The sequence below is a fragment of the Marmota marmota genome, unplaced genomic scaffold, assembly GCF_001458135.2.
Source record: "Marmota marmota marmota unplaced genomic scaffold, marMar, whole genome shotgun sequence".
Taxonomy (NCBI): Eukaryota; Metazoa; Chordata; class Mammalia; order Rodentia; family Sciuridae; genus Marmota; species Marmota marmota.
Window position 1 is genome coordinate 385,378 of NW_026000052.1, and position 22,580 is coordinate 407,957.

Here is a 22,580-nt window from a genome sequence, read left to right on the forward strand (position 1 = left end):
TTTTTTGTAACCCTTCATTTTTAAAATCACGTATTTTTTAAGAGCTCAGAAAGGTACGATGAATAATTTCACAAACTTCTGTGTACCCATCACCCAACTTAAGAAATGAAACATCCAAAGAAGGCTGAAGTTCCTTGGCTAGACATCCACAGTCCTTCCTACCCCTGGCGCTGGATGTGGGGCCTGCAGTCGCACCCAGTTTTCATACCCACTACGTACATACACAACACAATACACTTTATGCTTCCCAGCCTTGCTTAGTTGTGTGTGCTTTGTTTGTATTTTTCGGAAACTTATTTATTTCGTTCAACATTGTGTCAGTGAGATTCATCCCCAGTGATATATTTGGCTCTTGGTCCTGCACCCGCCCCATGCATGGTACTGCACACTTCCCGTGCAGCCAGTGATTATCATTTCAGTGATGTCCAATTGTTTTTTGTTACAATTGATGCTGCTGCTATGGCCTTACACGCTTCAGGCAGAGACTTCCCAGAGCACAAGCTGAGGACAGGAACTGCCAACTGTGATCCTCGGTGTGCTGGATGTCACGAAATCCCTCCCAAGAGGTTCCACCTGCCCAACAGTAGTATAAAGGGTCCCTCGTTTCTAGTCTTCTCTGAAACCTGATATTGTCATATTTCTTAAGTGTGGGAAAGATTGTCTCACTGTGGGTTTAATTTGCAATAAAGTTGACTCCAGTTTGTACAAGTTTATTCAGCAGTCCGGTTTGTTTTCCTGCAAGTTACTCATTTATATCCTAGGACACAATTGGTCTTTTTATCTTTGGAAGTTTCCAGTACATTCTGGAATAGTCCTGTTGGAAATGTCTTCTCCCCATCTACAGTGGGGTTTTCTGTTTTGCCTTGTCTGGTTTGCCCATCCTTACCTGGGTGGTCCGTGTTCCTCTTCTCAGAGCCTTCCCTGCCCCACAGTAACCATGACGCCCCTGTTGCTGTGCTTCTAGAATTTCATGTCCGCTTTTCACACTCGTCTAGAACTGACCTGTGTATTCAGTTCACATTTTTATACGTGGACAGCCACACACTGTCCCACGCCCTTTGCAATGACACCACTTGGTGTTCTGTGTTATAGATATTTTATCTGTGAGTAACGATGTTTTTCTTTTTTGTTAATCCTGAGAATTCTTACTTTATTTCTTCTTATACTACTACACTAATACCCCTGACACTAGTGTAATCTGCTAAATTTTTATTTGCAAGGAGTGTTAGGTTTTATCTTTTCCAGGAAAAAAAAAAAAATTACACTCCAAACACCAGATGGAGATCACAGCAAGTCCCCAGTGCTCCTCACCCAGCTCTGGAGAGCAATTCTGCAAGAGTTCAGGGGCATTTTCAAGTCACGTGGATTTTCTTCCTCAGTCTGTTAATGCGATGAGTTACATTCATGGACTTTCAGTGTCAGTGCTGGCTCGTGTGTTACGAAGGTAGGTCCAGGCATACCCGGGTCACTAGTGGGTTTTCCCCTGGGAAAACGCCCATTTGTGAGAATGGCCTGCATTTTCTTTGTTTCTCATATCCAGGTTATCTAGTCTTATAATATCAATGAAGAGTTTTCCTTTCCACATTCTCTGGAGTAGTTTGTATAAAGTTGGAATGACTATTTAAATAGTAGAATTAATTCATAAAACTATCTGAACTTGGTGGCTTGGGTACATTTTTGACATTCAATTTCTGAAGTGATTCAGGTCTCCTACTTCTTGGGTCAGTATTTTTTTCTTCTGTATCATCCACTTAAATGCGTGTTTGCAGTGCTTTCTATAGCCTCGGAGGGGTAGGAACTCTCCACATCTGTGTCTGAAAGTGTCTTCCATTCCACTCTCGCACTTGGGCACAGCTCTCGGGACTCAGCATCCCAGGCTCAAGGAGACAAGACTTCTTTAGTCTTTTCTTTTCTAATTTTCTTTTTTTTTTTTTTGGTGCCAGAGCTTCATGCATGCCCTCTCCTACTGAGCTGCATCCATTCCCCATCTCTTCTGCCTCTACCTTAGCCGCCCTGGGCATCTGCCACCTCAGCTCCAGCTGGCTCAGGTCCTCACGGTTTCCAACGCTACACCCTCTCTTGCAGAAAGTACAGAGTGAAGTACACCCTTATTCTTTAACTTGAAAATCTCCACTTTTCATTTCTAGGATTTCTATTTAGTGTTTAGTTCATTTTCACTGAATTGCTCTTTGTGTTAGGCACTTTTCCCCATGATTTGGGGCTTTATGGTCCTTCCTCTGCCCTTGGAGAATCAGAGGCGCACTCCGCCTAGAGCCATCAGTGCTCTGTTACTGCCCTTTCACTGGGAGTCGTCTCACCTTCTGACCACAGGCACTGCTGGTCCTCTTCTGGGCATAGTGTTTACCAGGTTTGGGTTTGGAGGTCACCAAGAGCAAAGTAGAAGCTGCTGTCCCCCTCCACGCATGCCTCCCTGTCCCCACTCTCGCCCACTTCAGAAGCTTCCTTCATGAGAGCACAGGCCCCATCCAGAGGCATCCTGTGGGGCCGACAGCCCTGGCCAGCAGTCTGCACTGCTGCTGCCCTGGCAACCTTGCTAGCCTCCTGCAGCTCTCCTCAGCCTCCTTAGAAGACCCAGCACCCTCCCCAGTGCTCAGAGTGCTGAGCCACATGTGCACACTGCTGATGCCCTGGGACTCAAAAGCCTAACCCACCTGCCTCTTCCCAGACCAAATCCTAGTGTCTGGGTCTATACTGTCTCCCAGGGAATGATTCCAATCTGTTTCTAGTCCATAGAGATTTGGTTTCTGCTTAGCTAGGTCCTTCTATCGTCCTGTTGCTGTGTTCAGAGCAGAGGGCATGGAGTCTGATCACAGTACCTCTGATCAGAAGGATCACCTTTTCTCCTAACTATACCACTCGGGGGAAAAGCCTGCCCTGGTACGTAGGGCCCTTCTGACCTGGCTCAGCCCCTGCAGCCCACCTGGCCCTGCCCACCCTCTCACCATACCCACTCTTCCACCCAGAATCCATTTCTCCTGGTTTCCCTCACCTGGTGCCTGGCAGCCCTGGTCCTGGAAGCCCAGGGAAAGAAGAGCCCCTTCCTGTCCTAAGTGGGCTGTATTCCTCAAGGAGCCTATGTCCACCCTCTACGCAGCCACCCTCCTCTGTCTCCTAGGCTAACAGATCCTACAGGAAGCTACTGACCTGTGAGCAACCCAGAGCTGCCCATGCATCAGGGAGAGAAAGGTAGTGTGAGGAGGGCGGGCAGGCAGCACCCACACATGGGGACCCAGAGGAGGGGAGAGGAAGGAGGAACAAGCGTAGCACAAGGGCCTGACGGTCCCAAAGCTGAAGTGCCCCTACGGGACGCACTCCCTTTCTGTGGCTGTGACTGAGCTGATGGCACGAGAGCGGGGATGTGAGGAAGGAGGCCACCAAACTTCTCTCTTAGCCATTCGTCTGGTTTGGTTTGGACCATCAGCTGGAAAGACACCCTTTCTTTGAGACAGAGTGGGACACGAAGGCCCCTCCTCACATACATGGATTCAGCTTTGGCCCCCAGAAGCCAAGGGAATGAGCCAAGGTCCAGCCTGGAGTGCACGCTGCCTGTCGAGCCTCCCTGGGAGTCACCACAGGTAGAACAGCAGCAGCCTGCCATCCTTCCCAGCCTCAGAAGGCATCCAAGCAGGTGCCATGGGTCAGGAGTTCATGGCATTACCTCATCAGTGAGGCCAGACCGGCAGCATTTGTGAGGCCACAGCCCTACAAAATAGTCCATAAAAGGGAGCCCCCCAAGAAGGCAAGGTCACCTGAGCCAACCAGGCCCTGACTTATGGAGTGGCCCAGCCTCAGCTGCCCAGGGGCTATGGTGAGCCAGGTGCAGCCCCAGGTACAGAAAGACAGAGGCACCACGCGGCTGAGACATAGCCAGGTGGAGTTCAAAGAGAGCTCTGGGCTTCTGTCCTCAAATGACAAAAGAAGTGGTTCCAAGTCCTGGAGGCCAAGAGAGAACTGATGGCTTGGAGGCAGTGTCTGCCCTCAGAGATGCGCCTACTCCTTAGTGACTCCCAAGCACCCAGCTTCCCTTGAAGCAGGCGATGCACCTGCCTGTGTTTGTGTTCTGCTTGGGGAGGGTTCTCTCCAAGTGCTACATATGTGGTTGTGCCGAGAAGCTAGGGAAGACTAGACCAGGCACTTTCTCAGCACCAGCAATGTGAGCTGAGCAGAGCAAGGCCTCACCTGGAAAACCGTGAGGATGGCAGCCGGAAAGGTGTCGAAGTTGGTCGTTGGAGTCTCATCTTTGAAGTTAAACCTGAGAAAAACAGGAAGTCTTGGGAAGAGGCAACCCCACCAAAAGCAAGGGGAATGGGCGCCTTTCAAGGATCTTCAGGAAGGAAGGCAGGTGGGAGAGGCACCGTCTGCTCTGGGCTCTGCCTCCCTCGAGGGACCTCAGCCCGTCCTCCTCGACAGTTCACTTACTGTCCCCCAAACAGCTGCATCCCCAGGAGAGCAAAGACCACAATGAACAGGAAGAGCAGAAAGAGGAGGCTGATGATGGACTTCATGGAGTTGAGCAGAGACACCACCAAGTTCCTCAGGGAGTTCCAGTACCTGTTGGGAGCCAGGCAGGGTGGTCAAGGACCGAGCTATGGCTAAGGCAGCCTGTTCAGAGCTAACCTCACACTCACCCAGGCTCTCTGCAGTCACAATGCTCTATAGCCTCCTGAACCCTAAGGGCCCACACCTGCAAATGAGTCTGAGCTTCTCTCCAGGGTTCCAGACATGCCATCTGTGACTTAGTACAGGCCCACGGGGACCGCAGAGACACTGCCTGCCTCACTAGACTCAGGTCATCCTCCCTAACCTACATCCAAGTCTCTTTCCTTGGCAGAATGAAGTAACCACCATCAGTGCCCACGCCTGGGCTTGTTCTTCCTTGGCTTCCACCCTAAAATGCCCAGTCAGCCACCCAGAGCCAACACCAGCACCAGGTGAGATGCAAACTACTTGTCCTCAGCCCACACTGGAAGAAGAAACTACAGTAACCAGGTCTTCCTTGCAGGCTAGGTAGAGTACCCCCTCCACTGAGGACCAGGACACAGGCCACAAGTGCATAGGGAGGGGCACCACACAGGCCATTTCCTAGCACCCCTCAAGGGCCCCTATCCCACTCTCCTGCCTGATCCCTCCATCAGAGGGATCAATAGGCTCCACCTGCCTCTGCTGAAGGCCTTGCTGCTAAGTGGGACTCCACCTACCACCATCCTCAGACAGGCTCTTCCAGGAGCCCACAGCACCCTTCCCTCCAGGGACCCAGGATCACCCCAGTCCCCCAGATGCTCCTTTCCACCTGCTCTTCCTGCCCTAGGGGAGGTGGCCAGATGGACACTGGTCTCCCCCATGCTCACCATGCCACTGGGCATCCCAGGGCCCTAGAGCAGTGTCCTCCTCCCCAGCACCCATGTCAGAGGCCCCGTCACTTTCCATGGACTCTGATGATGTATGTGAGGGCAGGTGGCAGGAGTGCTGGGAAACCGACTCTCAACCAGGACACACAGGGGCCAGCTTGCCTGGAGACAAGGTCACCTGCCTCTTGTCAGGAAATGGAATCCTGAAGGCTGAGGCGAAGGATGCTCTGTGGACACTTCCCAGGGCTCTGGGCTCTCGTTAGTACATCATCACAGGAGAGTAACCAAAATGGAAAACTCACTGCAGGAAGCCCTCAGCGCGTGTCAGTGCCAAACTGCACTGAACTCTGACCCAAACCTCTTCCTCATTCACACCTCCACATCTTCAGATGCTCTTTGCTTTAAAACAGCTGGAAAAGATCAGCAGAGCTCCACCCTGCCTGGGGAGGTGACCTACCAGCCCAGGCCCTACACTTCTCAGTGCTGACACTCTAGTGTCTGGGCCCCAGCTACCAGGGCCTCCACTCAGAGCCTGACCTCAGGATGAGCTGGGCCCACAGTCTGGCCACAGTGACAGTCGCTGAGGCCACTGTGGAGAAGGTCTTTCTCTGCTGTCCCCAGTACAACTCTGCAGTGAGCAGAAGGACCTGCGCCCAGTTCTCTCACCAGCTGCACCATACTACCTTCTGGGCCTTGATATCCTCATGGGAAAAATGGAGCAATTCACTTCCACAGTCAGGACTCAAGTGAGCCAGGACTGGAAACAGCATCTCATCACTGTCACTGTCACCAAGGCTTGGGGTCAGGCAGGAGGGTAGAAAAATCAATCCAGGAAGCAGGAGGCTTTGGGGCTCTAGGCCAGCTCAGGTGAAGTCAGGCGCTGCAGAGTGGGTGGGCAGGCGCAAGGCAGGGAGATAACTTCTATCTGAGAACACCCATTTCCTCTACTAAAACAAGTTACCTCTGAAGGTTGGTAAGATGAACTGGTGGTTTTGAGAGATGGTGTGAGTTTGTGGGGGCACACTAGCAAGGACCAGAAGCGAGCTGCAGCCCTGGGCCAGCAGGGAGTGGCCTGTGAGGCCTCACATGCAGGTGCCCTGGTGCGTGCTGTTTCACATCCAGCTTTTGACATTCCAACCATAAGCCATGGGGAGAGGCTCTACACACCGTGGATTCCCAGGCACCAGCATTCTGTCAGCCAACCTCACACACTGCCTCCCTCCACCCTCCGTCTCCCCCATCCAGAAGCACACAGTAACATACTTTGTGACCTTGAAGATCCGCAGCAAGCGGAGTGCCCTCAGCACGCTGATCCCAAAGGAGGTTCCTGGTTTTATGGCAGCCCAGACCACTTCAAAGATGCTCCCCACAATGACCTGCAAGAGGCATGGCATCAGCCTTGGAGTTCACCTGCATCATGCCCATGTGTACAAAAAGGCACGCCCAGGAACACGCACGTGTGCTCTGTGTGTGCATCTGCACAGCTATGTCTCTGCAGGCACCCACCCTACATCTTCAAGCCAGACAAGGCAGCGCAGATACGTAGGTCAGAGGACTTCCATCCTCTCTCCCACACCATCCCAGACACAAGGAGGGCACAGGACATACAGCAAGACCAGGCCTGCTGGTGTCCTGACAGACTAAAGCCACCCGTCTAGTGCCTCACCCGTGCTTTATCACAGCCGCAGGACATTGCGTCTTCTTAAACACCTCTGGGGCTGGGAAAGCACCCTGGAAAACTCCTACAACCCCCTCCCTGGTCCTGAACACTGTAAGCTATACCTTTCTTCTCCCAGTGACCAGGAGCCAGATGTACCACCAGGAATAGACTGCGGGCGAGCCTGCCCCTCTGTTTTGCTGCAGGATTACCTCATGCACAAAGGAGATGTCCCCCACCCCCGCCGCCTTCAGTTTCTTTTCATATGGGCAAGGAAGGCCAGTCTGGTCAGTGCTGGAGCAAGGGGCTCAGAAAGGACAGACCAAAGAAAGTGGAGCCCAGCAGCCCTTTACTACCTTCCCCTGGACAGGACACACAGGGTCACCTTGAATCCTCTCCCAGGCTACCACACCTCACAGCGCACACTCAGGGCTCACAGTCAGTATAAGTATCAAAGTGTATAAGTTACATTTCCTTTTACTTACAATTCTGCATTTGGTGTAGAAAACTCAAAATGAGCATTAACCAATTACATTTTATTACCCTGGCCTCATATATCTTCCAAGGTTCTAGTCATTTCTGCCTATATTCCATACCAAGTGCAAATCTGACCAGCTTAACATCACACATTCTCAGCAAGTCACCAACAGAATGAAGAACGCACCACTATAGAGCCCTGTGGTGTACCACTAGAGACTCCTCACAGGGGAACAATGATCTGTCAACCAGTATGTCTGAGCGTGGATGGTGAAGGCGCAGATTCAGTCATCTGTGGTCCGCCCTCTGGCTCTTCCACAAATGCACCTGCAGGGCGTGACACAGTTCCACCAACACCCAGCACCTGTGACACCTGTACTGCACCTGTGTGACAGAGGGGCAAACTCGCCAAAGTCTGCTCTTGGCCATCACATGCTGGCCCTGGACCACCACCACCAATTCTTCTCTCAACTAGCAAATGACCCCGATGATTGCCCCAGATGGAAGACGAGCTTTCTAAACCTACTTCCTTGTCATTGTTGGTTTTCCACTAACTCTTAAAATTTGTCCCCATGGGTTCATGTGGAAGGCGGCCTCAGAGAATGCCCCCCACCATTCGCTGTTCACGCCCAGTATAATCCCCTTCCCTTGGGTTGGTTAGATATGAGGACTTGCTCCTAGAAAACAGAATACCACAAAAACAATGGAACTTCACCTCGAGGTCAGGCTCAAGGCACTGTGGACCCACCCTGGGTGCTACCATCTCTTTCTCAGGTCACCAGATGCTGTGTTGCAAGGGTATTTCAATCACCTATGGAGGGGCCTAGGTGACCAGGAACTGTGGTCTGCCAGTAACTTGAGGAGTGAACCTGGAGACTGGCCAACCACCACGACAACCTGTGCTGGAAAGTGAACTGTCCACCCCAAACCTGGGGTGACTGAGCCTCCCTGGAGACTGGGAACCATGGTCATCCAGTCAGGTCACACCCTGGTTCCTAACTCACATATACACTGAGATAAGAGAAGTTTGTTATTTTAACCACTAAGCATTGGAATAACTGGTTCCCAAGCAGGAAAAATCAGCACACACTAGAAACAGACATGGGGTGTTACTACCATAAAAACTGAAATGAGGGAGTGGTTTTGGAGCATTGTGCTGGGGAAGGCTTTGAGCCCCAAAACACACTCTGTGGAGTGTCGGACCATGAGGCAGATGCATGCAGGGGTCTGTGGGAAGTGGGGGGACTCCACAGAAAACCCAAGGCAGAGCACTGGAACAAAAGCTAGCCACTGTGCTGCCCACGGTCCTGTAAAAAGCAAAAGCTGTGCTTGATGACCTGGAGGGCTGCTCTGCCTCAGGATATCTCCCAGCCAAGTGCACAAGGAGGTGCCTGGCATCTTCCTGCTGCTGGTCAGGCATGAGCAGGGAGCAACATTAGGAAAAGCATCACTCAACAAAAACAAGCCAGGACTTGCTGGTTCAGAATGCACTCGGTCTCTGCAGACACCAAGGGCTACCAACATGGAGGAATGCACAGTCTAACTATGCACTGATTCAGATCGAAAAGCCACAAGAGGTGGTGCTTTGGGAGCAGTGTTCAGCCACCCCTCAGCCTGGCAGAGACGGGATGTGGCTCAGTAAGCCCTCCGGAACACTAGAGGGCGAGCCCTCAGTCAGCTCAGCAGGAGCACAGGCAGGGAAGAATGAGGCTACAAGAGTTGTGGGTATGTGACAGTTGTCCACTTTATGCTTTGAATGAAGCCCTCACTGCTCTGCCACTGTGACTTATTTTTAAAGGGACATTTCTTTCTCTTCCCCCCCCCCTGCCCCCCNTTCTCTTCCTCTCTCCCTAATTCTCCCCGTCCCTAATCTCAGGGGAAGTAGGATTACCTTTCTTCCGCATTCTAGGTGGAGTTATCTATCCTTGAGCACACACCCACCTCAAGAATGAAGTAATTCAGACACGGGGGTGGCACCTGAAGATCTCCCAAATTAACAAGTGATTACAACTCTGGACAAGGGACACCTGCAATGAAACCTTTGAATCACCTCTTTTAAAACCTCCTGTTCCCCTTGTTGGGCAGAATTACAGCCTCTGGGACAGGAGTCCCCTGTGTTTCTCCTTTGCTAACAAAGCAGTAAAATTTGTTTTTAATTCTTCTCAAAACTGTGTCCTCATTATTGGATTGACGTCAGGACAAGGACCCAGTTTTCAGTAATAGGTACAGTTTTGTCTAATGGAACAAACCTCAAGAAAGTTCCATAGAGGTACCTTGAATACCCAACCCATCCTTAAAAGACAGCAGAGACATCACCAAACTAAAAAATAATTATTAAAATTCTCTCTCTCTCTCTCAAAAAAAAAAAAAAATAGGTCTTCAGAGTCCCAAAATCGTACTAGTAATGAGATAGGAATCCAGGATTACAGAAAAAGAAAAGCAGGCTGAGTAGCAAGGAGAACCATCCATGAGGTGTTGGAATGCAAGAATCCATGAACCTCTGAAATGCCAAATAGCATTTGTGAGCATCCAGCCCATGTGGACAACACACACACACACACACACACACACACAGAGAGAGAGAGAGAGAGAGAGAGAGAGAGAGAGAGAGGAAACTGCAGCCAGACTCTGTGCCTCTGTCTTGACTCCACCTCTAGTCCAGCCTCTAGGCCTGTCCCTCTACAGACACCGACACCCACGACCAGGGGCTGCTGTCTCTCCCTCTGGAAATAGCCTGCATTCTTCCTTAAATCGGTGTCTGCTTTCCCAAATCAATGTGCCTGTGTCTCTGGCACAGGTTGAAATTCCTTCCCAGCACAAACACCAAGGCTTCCACTTATCCTGGGTTGAGACTTTTCTCAGCAAACTCCTCTGCAGACAGGAAGAACAGGTTGAGAGAACTGTAGAGCTGAAAACATGCACTATCTTCCAAGATAAAGGAAGGGAGACCCAGAGGGGATCCCAAGCGAAGGGCTGACTAGGACTCCCAGTGTCCAGCTGGATTTCAGAGCTGCTACAGACCTGTGCTTCCTTGTGCTCCCCACGGGCCCGGCCCTTTTTGAATAGGAATGTTGACAGCAGCTATCCCAGGCCTGGCCCACCACTGGACACTGAGTTTGGGGTTAAAAAGTGGTCTCTTGTCTCTCAGGCCAACAGATCACAAGAAGCTGCAAGAGCTTGCTTGGGGAACCACAACCAGGGACCCTTGCCACCCAGGGCTTGACTCAGTTGAGGACAGCCTGCACCCCAAGTTATGGGAGGGGATGAGGCTCTCGGGAATAGAGAGGGGTGGTGTGCTTTACGCTGGGGCCAGAGGGTAGCCTGTGGGCAGCCTTGGAGTACCCCCATGCTCCTCACTCTGGGGTTAACGCCCCTCAGGTGTGGGCTTAGTGACTTGCCCCTAACAAAAAGAACTCAACAAAATTAAAGGAACACCTCCTCAGCTTGGGCAGCTTCTCCCTCAGGGACCTCAGTTCTCTCAGCCCACAGGCTGCCACACTGTGAGGAAAAGCAAGCAGCCTACAGAGAGGCTACCTGACCCAGAACCAAGACTGCATCCCTGGTCTTCAACTAGGCTGAAACCTCAGGAGAGACCGTGGGCCAGAGGCACCCAAGCAGCCACACCCAGATTCCTGACCCACAGTGTGAAAAGTAAGAGATTTTAGCAGTTTTGAGTTGTTAAAACTCTAGAATAATCCGTTAGCTATGTGCAGACTGCCCCATATCCTGGAGTGCAGTCGTGCAGGTCGGAAGGTAGAAGCGTATCTGCAAAGCCAGTGCACCTCTGACACCCCCTCAGTGCCAGGACCTCTGCCCCACTAGCTCCTGCCTGTCTTTGTGGCCAGAGAGGCAAAGGGTGAGAGCCCTGCAGTCTTCCCACAACCACTCAGAATCACAGGTGCTGATCCCAGAGGGCCCTGGCAGCCTGGCACAGTGTGAGCCACTAGCAGCTGGGCAGTCTTGGCCAGGCATGGCCTGTCTCAAGTCTCTCATCTGCAAAGTAGGGGCCATGGGCACAGTGGCTGCCAACTGCAAGATGCAAAGGGAGAACATAACAAATCCAAGTTGAGCTGAATTTCCAGCTGAGGTTCTCCTTCACCCTGTCACCACAAACCAGAGAGCTCCAGGTTCTTCTACCGGGCATGGGCTCTGCTTGCCACCTAGCCTCTGGGCAGGTAGTGACAGGGCCAGGCCCAGGCTCTGGGCTCAGCACCAAGGATACATCCTGTGTGATCTGTAGGGCCAGGTAAGGTGACACTTGTGTGGCCCTTGCCCTCTGTCCCAGCCTGGACTAAAGGTGAGCCACAGAACATTCTGCCCTAAGGCTTCCCTGACCTGTGAGATTGGGAAGGGACCACCCCACCCCTAACCCCACCCCAAGGAGGGTGGCCTATCACTTCTCCCTTAGTGGCAAAAGTACACATGCCAGAGTACAGTGGGGTCAGGAGCTCAGCCCAAGCTCTCCAGGGGACACTGAGCCTGCAGTAGGTTCCAGGTCCCAGCCCAGAGGGTGCTACAGAGCCTTGATTGGTCACGAGCAGACAGGAGGGGTCAGAGGCAAGAAGGGCAACATGCTGCAGTGGGAGGGGCTGTAGCAGGCACCCCCAACCATCAGGCCAACCCAGGACAGGCCTGTGCTGACTCCCTGCACCTGCCAGTCTCTGGGTAGCCTTCAGGACCTACAGGATCACAGATCTCAGCCCACACTGGGCACACATGGGGAAAGGGGTTTTGCACACCCAGGTAAGGACACATTCAGACCACCCAGACCCAAGTAGGCATATTTTAAATTTTTAAACTTATTTATTTATATGTGGTACTAAGACTGGAAACCAGTTCCTCACACATGCTAGGCAAGCACTTTACCAGCAAGCTAGAGCCCAGACCCTTAAGTAGTCATCTTTAATGAGGCACCTCCCTTACCCCAAAGTCGAAGCAGTTGAAGGAGGACCGGAAGTAGCTTCTGGGCCCCAGGCCATACATCTTCAGGGACATCTCTGTGAGGAAGAGACCCAGGAAAACAAACTCTGCAAAGTCTAAGAGAAGTCGGAGAAGAGGGAGGTTAGCACAAGGCTCCTCCCACCCTGCCTCCAGCCCAGACTGGAGGACACCACATTTCTGGTTCTTTCCAGGACTGAACCTTCCAGGCCTGGTTTGCATCCTGAGCTCTGAAATCTCATTCCAGGACAGGGACACAAGAGATCCTGTTCCAGTCTGGAGGATAAGGGCCCAGGGCTAATGTGACACAGCTCTGGGATCCAGAGTCACAGGAGGCACCTTCCGAGGAGGGCCTGCAGATGTGCAGCTGGGTACGGCCTCTGGCCGGGCTTGCACCATTGGCTCCTCACTCTGATCACAGGCAGAGCCCCTCAGCCTTGTCAGGGGTCTCCCTGTCTTTCCACAAGAGCTTCCTGGCAGCCCTCCTTAGGACCCCACAGCACCGCGTTTAACTTTGACTTTGTTCACGTGTTTGCCCCACATAAGGAGAACCCCTCTAGACCTGAACATCTTCCAGGCCTGTCCAACACACACTCCCAGGGGTCACTGGCTCTGCCAATGAGTAGGGGCATGATGGAGAGGGTTCAACCCAGGAGTCCCAGAGGTAATCCTGCTGACCCTCCAGGGCCTCAGGGTTAAAGGGAGGCCACACTCAGGCTGGAGGGCCCACAAATGCCCACTAGCCTAGTCCAGACAGGGGTGAAGTCAGAGCAGGAGAAGGCAGTGACTCCAGAGGCAGTCCCAGGCCTCCGACATGTACCACCCAACCAGCCTGCCCTTCCCAGGCAGGAGTCAGTGGTAGCCATCTCCTAGCTCCTGGGAACCTGCTGCCTGAGCAGGCCAGATGTGGGGAGTGGACATCCATGAGGCCCTCAGAAGCCCAGACCTCAGAACCGAGCCACTCTCATTGATCCCCCTCCCAGAGGATGGTACTGGGACCAGGAGACCAAAGGCACTGTGGCCGCTGGTCAGGGCAGCAGCTCCAATCCCAGAGCATGGCCACAGACGACAAGGCCCTGAGAAGGAAGGCAGGCCCAGCCGGGGAGCCAGTCGCTGGGCAGATGCCAGCTTATCCCCCTGGGTCTTGGCTGAGACACGGGGCCTTAAGGCAGACACAGCTCCTAAAACATAGATGATGGAAGACGGGTAGCACACTTCACATCCCTGTGCACCCTGAAATCTGCCTTCCCCACAAGTCCCCAAGGGCGACACAGTAACGATCCAAACACTTCAGTAAGGAGTCCGTTTATAGCAGCCCAGATCCAGATAAGCAGAGATGCTAGTTCCAGGCCCATTTAAGCACTGAGCAAACAGAGAGGGGAGGACCCCTCTTCTACAGCCTAGGCCCATGGCCAGCCAACTCCTGGGAGCAACTCATGCCCAACAAGCCTGGCCCCTGAAGCCAGCCAGGAGATCACCAGGCACTTTCACTGAGTATGGGACGATAGCAAAAGGCCAAGAAGCCTACTAGGGAAAGCCAGAGCCCATATCCGGCACAGATGCCACTGACCCTTAGGCAGGGCCTTCTTGGGACAAGAAGAACATCCCCAACCAGGCCTGTTGCTGCCTCAGACAGATGCCTGGGCCTGGTTGTTTCAGCAGCAGGTATGAGCAGCAGCAGGAAAGCTGCACCCCTCACAGTCCAGCTCAGAACAGGAAATACACAAGTAGCCTGCAGAGTCCTAGTGCTCCTGGCCACAAAAACCTCAAAGTCCCTCTACATGGTCACAAAGGCCTTTGCCTGTGCCATCAGTTTCCCATGAAGCACCCTGGGAGAGAAGAGAAATAGGACTATGGCCACCCCCGTGGGGACCACCAGCAAGGCTGCCCAGGCCCTCAGCTTGCTCCTAGAAGACCAAAGTGAGAGAACTGTGCAAGAAACAGGTACAAAATTGGCCAAACTTTAGAGAAAGGGACTAGGCACTAGAAGTCCCCAGCGTCCTGTTGAGATGGCCTGAGCTCACACACTCAGCCTCCCCTCTGAGGCCACAGAAGAGGATCATCCATTCTTGCACCAGCAGGCACAGTGCTGCCAGGAGCTGGTGCAGGCAATAGCACCCACCCTGCTCTCCAGGAGTTCACAGGCAACAGGGCAAGCAGAGGAGGAAGGTAAAGGTGTCCTGTGAGAGGCCACCGTGCTCTGGGAGCAGAGGGGAGGGCAGAGAAGTGTGTCCTGTGGATGTGTAAACCCTCTCAGGGGCTCCCTTTCACTGCTTAAGCCTCAGTTTCCAAGGTCCTGACGGGGCCTCAGGGTGGGTCCTTGGTGGATGGGCAGGTGCACAGAGCTAACTGACTACAGGGTGGCAGGCCTTAGGCCAGGGCCCCACTATGAGCACTGTGAAGCTGGTCTGCGTAGGACCTCTAGAAGCCTGCTCTGCCCTGCAGGATCAGACAGGGCCCCAGGCACTATCAGCAGAAAGGCTTAGACTCAGCAAATGCCCACCTCTCCCTCCAGCCGTTTTCCCTCTGTGAGGACAATGGACCCAGGAATTCCAGGAAAACAGCAGATTCCCAGTCAGTCTGCCTGCAGCCTGGCCCAAGGCTGGGGTACTTCCAGCCCACACTTGCACCATCATACATGTAAGCAGGCCGTGCAGGCTCCCACTCACACAGGCACCCCACCTTCCCAGCCAGCAGACACCCAGAAGGCAGGAGTGACCATGAGAGCAGCTGGGCACCACCAGGCCCAGCCAGCTGAGGGGAAGAAGAGAATCCACGGTCCCCACCCAACCCCAAGGGTAAGGAACCTAAGCCTGAGGGTCCAGGAAGACCCTGAACTCACTCCCAAGCAAAGTCCCAAGATGCCAAGCTACCACTCTCAGGATCCAAAACTGGGGACCAGAGCAGGCTGCTGCATGACACAGCACTGCTCCCCAACCCTCCCTGGGGCATCTGAGCCAGGCTGTCTCGGCTCCTTATCCTTCTGCTGCCTCTTTACCCTTCCCCTGAGAGGCAAGTAACAGATTCCTTTTATCTTTTTCTTTTTTTCCCAGAACCAGGGAGTAAACCCAGGACCTCATAATTCTAGGCAAGTGCTCTGCCACCGACAGACCCAGCAGCTGAAGCCCAGGCTGCATAAGTGTGCATGCACATGTGCACACACGTGCACACACGCGTGAAGCCCAAGCTGGGTGAGTGTGCATGCGCATGAGCACATACGTGGGCACACGCACGACCGTGGGCCCGCCTACTGCAGAGCTGCCAGCACCCACCCAGCTCATGAGAGCCCTTCAGGGGCTGAGTGGGCCACACAGGTTGGACAGCTGGGCTAGGACTGTGCCAGGATGCTTTCAGGGTCCAGCAAAAATTCTCCCAAGTGCCTCAGGCAGCTTCCAGAGAGAGGGAGGCCTTCATGGGAGCCCCAAAGAGTTCTTGCCCTCAGGCCCACTGCAGACACCAAGCAGGGTGAGTGCAGCTGACCCCTGGAGGACAGGGAGGCAAAAGCACTGACCACAGGATGGAAACATCAGTGGATTCTTCAACACTTCACAAAGTAAGACAGCAGAGCCAAGCTGTGCTCCGGGGGCCCACAGAGCCCTGGAGCATGCAGGGCCAGCTTCAGAGTGCCAGTTCCGATCCTGGACAGACACAGGAGGCCCCAACCACCGGTTACCTTCCTCTTTGCCTTCTCCTGACTATAGCCGGGGCCAAGACCAGCATGACACGAATCCCTGTTGCTGCCCTGGGCTCATGGACACAGGATAGCAAGTCATCTCTGGTCATAGCAGTCCTGATGCTCATATGTCCAACCCATTGTACAGGAGAACGTAAGTATCCAGAAGAGCCTTGTGACAGAGCATGCAGCCAGGACTCTGACTCCTCGGGAATCCAGGCCAGGAGTAGCACAGAATGAAGTGCCTAGCCTATGGGTCTGAAACCCTTCAGAGGGAGGACACAGGTGTGTTTGGCCTGGCTCATCCCTGGCCATCCCACACACTTCCTCCCCTGGGCAACCCAGGACCTCTCAACTCATCACACTACTGATGCAGGGCATCTAGCCACATCAGTTGGGCTGCCTGGAACCCACCTGCAGGCATGGAGGGGAGCCCTCAGGCCTGGGACACCACCCAGGCTCCAGCAGAGGCCCCTGGGGACTGACCAGGTCTGTGCAGCAGACAGGAGTTGCGCCCAGGGTGTTCCAGGCAGAAGAGTCGTGGACCAGGATTTCCAGGCTGCAGAGCAGATGGGTTTGGGAGGTGCCCTGAGAGAGGGAAGGGCGGGGCAGGGTACATACACAGAGCTGTGGTGAGCCGCTGCGGCTGGTTGTAGTGCACCATGGCCACACAGAGTGTGTTCAGAGCCACCACACACAGCACCACCCAGTAGAAGCTTTGCGCCTTCACCATGCGCCGGATGAAGAACCGGAACATCTTCTCCTTCCTCCGGAAATACGATGAACTCTCTGTCTTCCCACTTTTGAGGCTGGCACGGGCAAAGGGGGACCCTGCAAGACAAAAGGCTTGCTAGAGCTCAGGGACCAGCGGCCCCATTCTCAGACATACCCTCAAGGACAGCCTGCCCCATCCCCTGCTCACAAGCCATTATGCACTAACCCTCGCCACCCCCCTGTGGGGAGTCCAAAGGTCTCCATGAGGCCTATGGTCCCTGGCTGCCCATGGAAAGCTGGCTCGGTCTGGACTGCATGGTCACTGTCTCTGGTCCCGGCACGCTGGCTACCTTCCAGAAGGTAGCCCTGATGCCCTGGGCACCCTTGTAGGCACTCCAAGCTTTTTCCAAGAGAGATAAATCTGACAGAGTCAGTCCCTCCCCAAGATCCATCCCTCCAGTACACCCTGCCCCCCAACTCAGGGGTCAGCAACCATTGGCTACCTGTTTCTTAAGCATCTCTCCTGGACATGCATTTGTTCTTGGTACGTGGCTGATGTCCTGTCCATAAAGGCCAAAACACTAGCTGTCTGGGAAGTGTGCTGACCCTGCTCTCACCTGACTCCTTCTTCTCTCCCCAACTCACACCCAAACCGTCACCTCTGCTGCTTTGATCTTAGCAGTTCCCAAATGTAAAATGCTCCCTTCCCATGGTGGCTCCTCAGCTGGGGGTCTTAGCTTCAATGTCACCTTTACAAATCATCTTTCTCTGGACACTCCATCTAAAGTAGGGTCCTCCCTGCCCACACCCTGCAGTGATACCCACCTCATGGCCACCTATCACCATTTGCTCATCAGCCTGTCCTTATCCAGCTCCCTGAACAGTAGCCATGTTGAAGTTTTCATCCCTGAGCCCCCTGCCTGCATGTGCACACACACTGGGCCCCCAGGTAAGAAGGCCAGAGAGGGCAAAGCTACTGCATGGCACACACAGCTAGGGAGAGCAGGGAACCACCTCGGGGGGGGGGGGGGTCTCCATTCTGTCCCATGTAAGGGAGACCTCGCAGGGATGTGCCCTTCACAACTGCCTGCCACAACCACACCCACCTGGGCCCATGACATACATGATGTCATGGTACGGATGTGAGGTATCCCCAAAAGCTCATGTGTGAGACAAAGCAAGAAGGTTCAAAGGGGAAGTGATTGGGTTTTGAGAGCCTTCATCAGTGACTTAATCCCCTGATGGGGTCAACTGAGTGGCAACTGAAGGTAGGTGGGTGTGGCTGGAGGAAGTGGGTCCCTGGGGGTGTGGCCTTTGCCATATATGTATATGGCCAATGGAGTCTCTCTCTGCTTCCTCATCAGGTGAGCCACGTGCATACGCCACACTCTTCCACCATGATGTTCTGCCTCACCTTGAGCCCAGAGGAATGGAGCCTGCTGCATATGGACTGACACCTCTGAAATTTGAGCCCCAAGATAAAGTTTTTCTCCTCTAAAATTGTTCTTATCAGGTCTTTTAGTCACAGCAGCAAAAAAGCTTAAAACACAGGAACACAGAGCATGTCAACCGCTACGGCACTTGCACAAAACCACACCCCACATTGCCTGCAGAGCTCCCAACACACACTCAAGGGGTGCCAGGGGGCGGGGGGCAGGAGCCAAGGATCCTCTACTGCAAGCAGACAGGGACTCTTGCTTCTCATGCCACCCACACTCCAGGGCATAGCCAGAACTGCTTCAGCCTCAGGTCCACAGGAGCCTGGGCACCCAGGTAGAAAGTGGCTGCAAGGCCAACACTCCCATGAGTACTTCCAAGGTCCTGCTCTTTGGGATGGGGGCGCAATCCCAGCAGACAGCAATTCTTAGCAAGCAGCCACTGTGTGCTCAAGTCTGCTGTGGGCAGTGGCTCCAGCCCCATTCTTGGAGGAAAGCAGGTATCTACAGTAAATGCAGAAATGCATCATCAAATGGTAGTCTCGGTGGGAAGACCACGAGATAAAACTGCTTCTCAGCTTTCTGAACCTTCCAGACCTAATCAGCATATAGTCCGTATGATGAAAAAGCTTATTTCAAGAAAAACAGACCTGAAATCTTCAAGCTAGGAGAAAATCAAGAATTAAAACAACCCAAGAAAGCTAAATATCAGTAAGAACAAGATACAACTGATAGCACATCATATAAAGGAATCCAGATATCTCTAAGAGGAATTCACCAGTCAATACGCAGTCCCTGTGACCCTTGTCAGTACTATTTGCTCAACAAACATGCACAGACCATTTGTTCCAGGCCCTGAATGAAGCCAGAAAACAGAACGACCAAGATCTACCCAGCTCTCAGTGACTTTCTAGAGGCCAGGGAGGAGGAAGAAGAAAGCCAGTGTCTTTCCAGCCTGGCTGGTGTGTCCCAGCATGGAGTAGCAAAAGTGACATGGGCTCAAGCAACATGCTGACATGGACCCAAAGGCTGCCACCCTTGACCTTAGGGTTGTGTGACCTGGTGCACGTCTGTCACACAAACCTGGAAGCCACTCACTTGGCAACAGATCACAGGCCACCTGTACCTTTAAGGGTCAGCTGGGATTTAGTGAGACAACTCTGAGTGGAGGGCTAAACATAGGGTGCAAAGAATAGGCTGATAACAGCATGTGGGCAGGGAGACATGAGAGCCCAGCACCTGAGACACAGCCATCCTCAGCTGGAGGGCAACCAAGGGGACCCAGCTGTGCTGGGAACACAGAAATCCAAGAATGGCTTCCTTCTCTCCCAGCCAGCCCCAAGCCTGTCCTGACCAAGGACCAAGGCCTGCACACACTGAATGCAAGTATGTCCTTGGGCTCTGCTAGGGACTCAGAGGAAAGTCCATTAGTCCCAGGGATCCAAGTACAGCACCCAACTCACCACACAAAACAAAGCTTAAAGAGAGAAAGAAAAATAAACTTCCCTCCTGAAATTTCTCAGCAGGCAAAATGAAAGGAAGTTCACTCTGGAACTTAGTGAGACAACTCTGAGTGACTGGAAGGCAAGGCAGAGGAGGGAGCCATGAGGCAAGGGCAGAGGTACAGAGGAGCAAACCAGAGACACACTGAAGGGCAGTGACTCCTAGCAAAGCAGCAAGGAAAGGAGACGACCATTATAAGTGGGGAAGCCGCTCCCCACGGCAGCAGGGTGGAGCTACAGGTCAGGGCCTGGGTGTCAAGCTCCAGCAGGGAACAGGCCACCACAAGGTCACCTCATGGTGAGGGGCAGGGAAGGACTCTTGACAATAGGGAGAACTCTGTCCCCACCTACACACCCTGGCAGAGTAAAAAAGGAGAGGGAACGGGCTGTGGCGCTGTGGCTGGAGGAGGGGCAGGAGGCCTCAGGAGGGCGCAGCAGGGCGCATGCACATGCGGATGCTCCACCTGGGGCAGCAGTGAGGGGCCACACCTGGTCCAGGACCAGAGGGGGTCACCGCAAAGGTCATGCCTCCTCAAGTTAGGAGTGGAGCAAAATAAACAGAAACAAAAGTGCAGTGATGGGAACAGGCCATCATGGTGATAAAGACGGTGAGGCAGCAAGCTAGAGTGGTGAGAACACTGTTCCCAACCACAGGGCAGGAAAGGGAAGAAGATAGCCTCTGTGGAGGGCAGAGGTGGAGACCAGAAACTAACGAGGGGTGGAAGAGCTCTGAAAAAAGCAGAAGTCCCTCAAAATGGAGGGCACAGCCATGCAGTGCAGCAACGAGGAAGAACCAGACCTGTGCACCAGGCAGCTGCTGAGTCAGATGGATCCTCCATCAGAAACAGACATCACACTGGGTTTAGAAAGAGCACAGCCAGAAAACCATGATTCTTATGGTGCTTGGGCCAGGCATGGTGGCACAGGCTGCAATCCATTGCTGGGGAGGCTGAGGCAGGAGGATCTCAAGTTCAAGGCCAGCCTCAGCAAATAGCAAGACTCTGTCCCAAAATAAAAAATAAAAAGGGCTGGGGATGTGGCTCAGTGGTAGAGGGTGCTGAGATCGGCCCTCAGTACAGGGGCTGGGCGTGGGATGGAGGATAAATGTTAAAGAAGTGTGGAAAATGAAAGAGAAAGAAGGGTACCAGGCAAATGCAAGCTAAAACAAAATCAATGACCTTGGCAAGAAGCAGATGGTGACATTTAATGCCAGGCAAGGGGGACTATCCAGGGGAGGAGCTAAACAGAGAGAGAAAGCACTGTGTGAAGAAACACAGGTAATCTGTGCAATCAGAACAGCTGCACCAGGAAACCACCTGCTGGCCAAGTCACCAGCAAAAGCCAGAAACATCAGGGACTTTGTGAAAAGCCCCATAGGAAAAACCTGTTGGGACCACAGACCTCAGGGACAGAAACCAATATGCCTGGGATCCATGCAGAGCCCAGCCACAGTCTGATAGCTCTCAGATACACCACACTCTCTGTTAATGAAACTTTCTAAAATCAGTTAGGAACATACAATCTGAAAACCCACAAGTGTACAGACTTACAGGCCACGTTTTTCAATCTGATAAAATTAGAAGAGAAGATGATCAAAATGCTGTACCCACTTATCAGTTAAGAAGCACACCCTTCAATAGCCTTGCACAGAGAAAAGCAAAGGGGCCAGAAGGAGGTACCACAGCACACTTTTATACAGAGGGAGGAGGAAGAANAGTGGGGGGAGAAAGAAAGGGAGGGGGAGAGAGAAGGAGAGGGAGGGAGGGAGAGAGAAAGTGTGTAGGTGAGAGGGAGAAAGAAAGAGAGGGTGGGAGAGAGAGTGTGGGAGGGGAGAGGGGGGGAGAGGGAGAAAGAAAGGGAGAGAGATGGACAGAAGGAGGGAGAGAGGGAGGGGGAGAGAAAGAGCGTGTGAGGGAGAGGGGGAGGGAAAGAGGGAGAAAGAGAGAGAGGGGGAGGGAAAGAGTGTGGGGGGAAGGTCTCTTAACAAAGCATCAATCACAAAAGTAGTCTCCATCTTTCCCGCCTGCATCCCTGAGTCCCTGGCTCCAGTTTCATCTCAGCTATACCCACTGAAAATGCCAGCATTCTTTAGATTATGACAAGCCATAGGAAAGAACTTTAAATATTCTCCAATCTATGTTACAAAATCAGAATTCAAAAACCTAGGTAAAGTAGGAATAGAAGGGAATTTTCTAAATATAACACACATGAGATAAATCATGGAGCTTGGGCACAGGTCTATAATACTTGGACTCTGATTACCAACAAAAAAATACAAACAGCCTGACAGAAAAACAAGCAGGGCACCTGAGGGGTCGCCAACTACAAATCCCAACGGGAAACTAAGAGGAGGCATCCAGCCATGGGCTGTCTGGCTGTAGAAGTGACAGTCCCAGGGAAGACCTCAGTAACCAGCGCCACATCGGCAGGGTGCAGGCTGAGGCAGGGACACTGCAGGGCCACAGGGCCCCCACAGAACCTTCAGGCAGCACCTCCCACAGCAAGAAAAAAGGACAAAAGATGCCAGGCAAGGGAGAGGGCATCAAGTTACCCTGGGAGAGCTCAGCACAGAGGGCCAGAGTCACTGGCAAGGTTGACGGGGTGACCACGGCACCATGGGACCAAAGGCGGCAGGGATCTGCGACTGGGATGGGAGAGACTACACGCTACGAAGGACATGTGTCCATGCCTGTGTGTGTCCTCTGAGGGACACTATGTGTGCGTGTCCTCTGAGGGGGACAGTGAGTGTGTGTGTGTGTGTCCTCAGAGGGAGAGAGAGAGAGAGAGTGTGTGTGTGTGTGTGTGTGTGTGTGT

The 22,580-nt window shown here is 53.0% G+C and overlaps 1 protein-coding gene across 1 annotated transcript in view; it reads right to left on the reverse strand.

Annotated features, from left to right (window-relative positions):
- Positions 1–22,580, reverse strand: part of Cacna1b (calcium voltage-gated channel subunit alpha1 B) — a 185,825-nt gene that overhangs the window by 102,513 nt on the left and 60,732 nt on the right. The window contains 5 exon segments of the mRNA XM_048813414.1: positions 4,201–4,273; positions 4,441–4,572; positions 6,633–6,745; positions 12,427–12,539; positions 16,736–16,945. Coding sequence (XP_048669371.1) covers positions 4,201–4,273; positions 4,441–4,572; positions 6,633–6,745; positions 12,427–12,539; positions 16,736–16,945 — 641 coding nt within the window.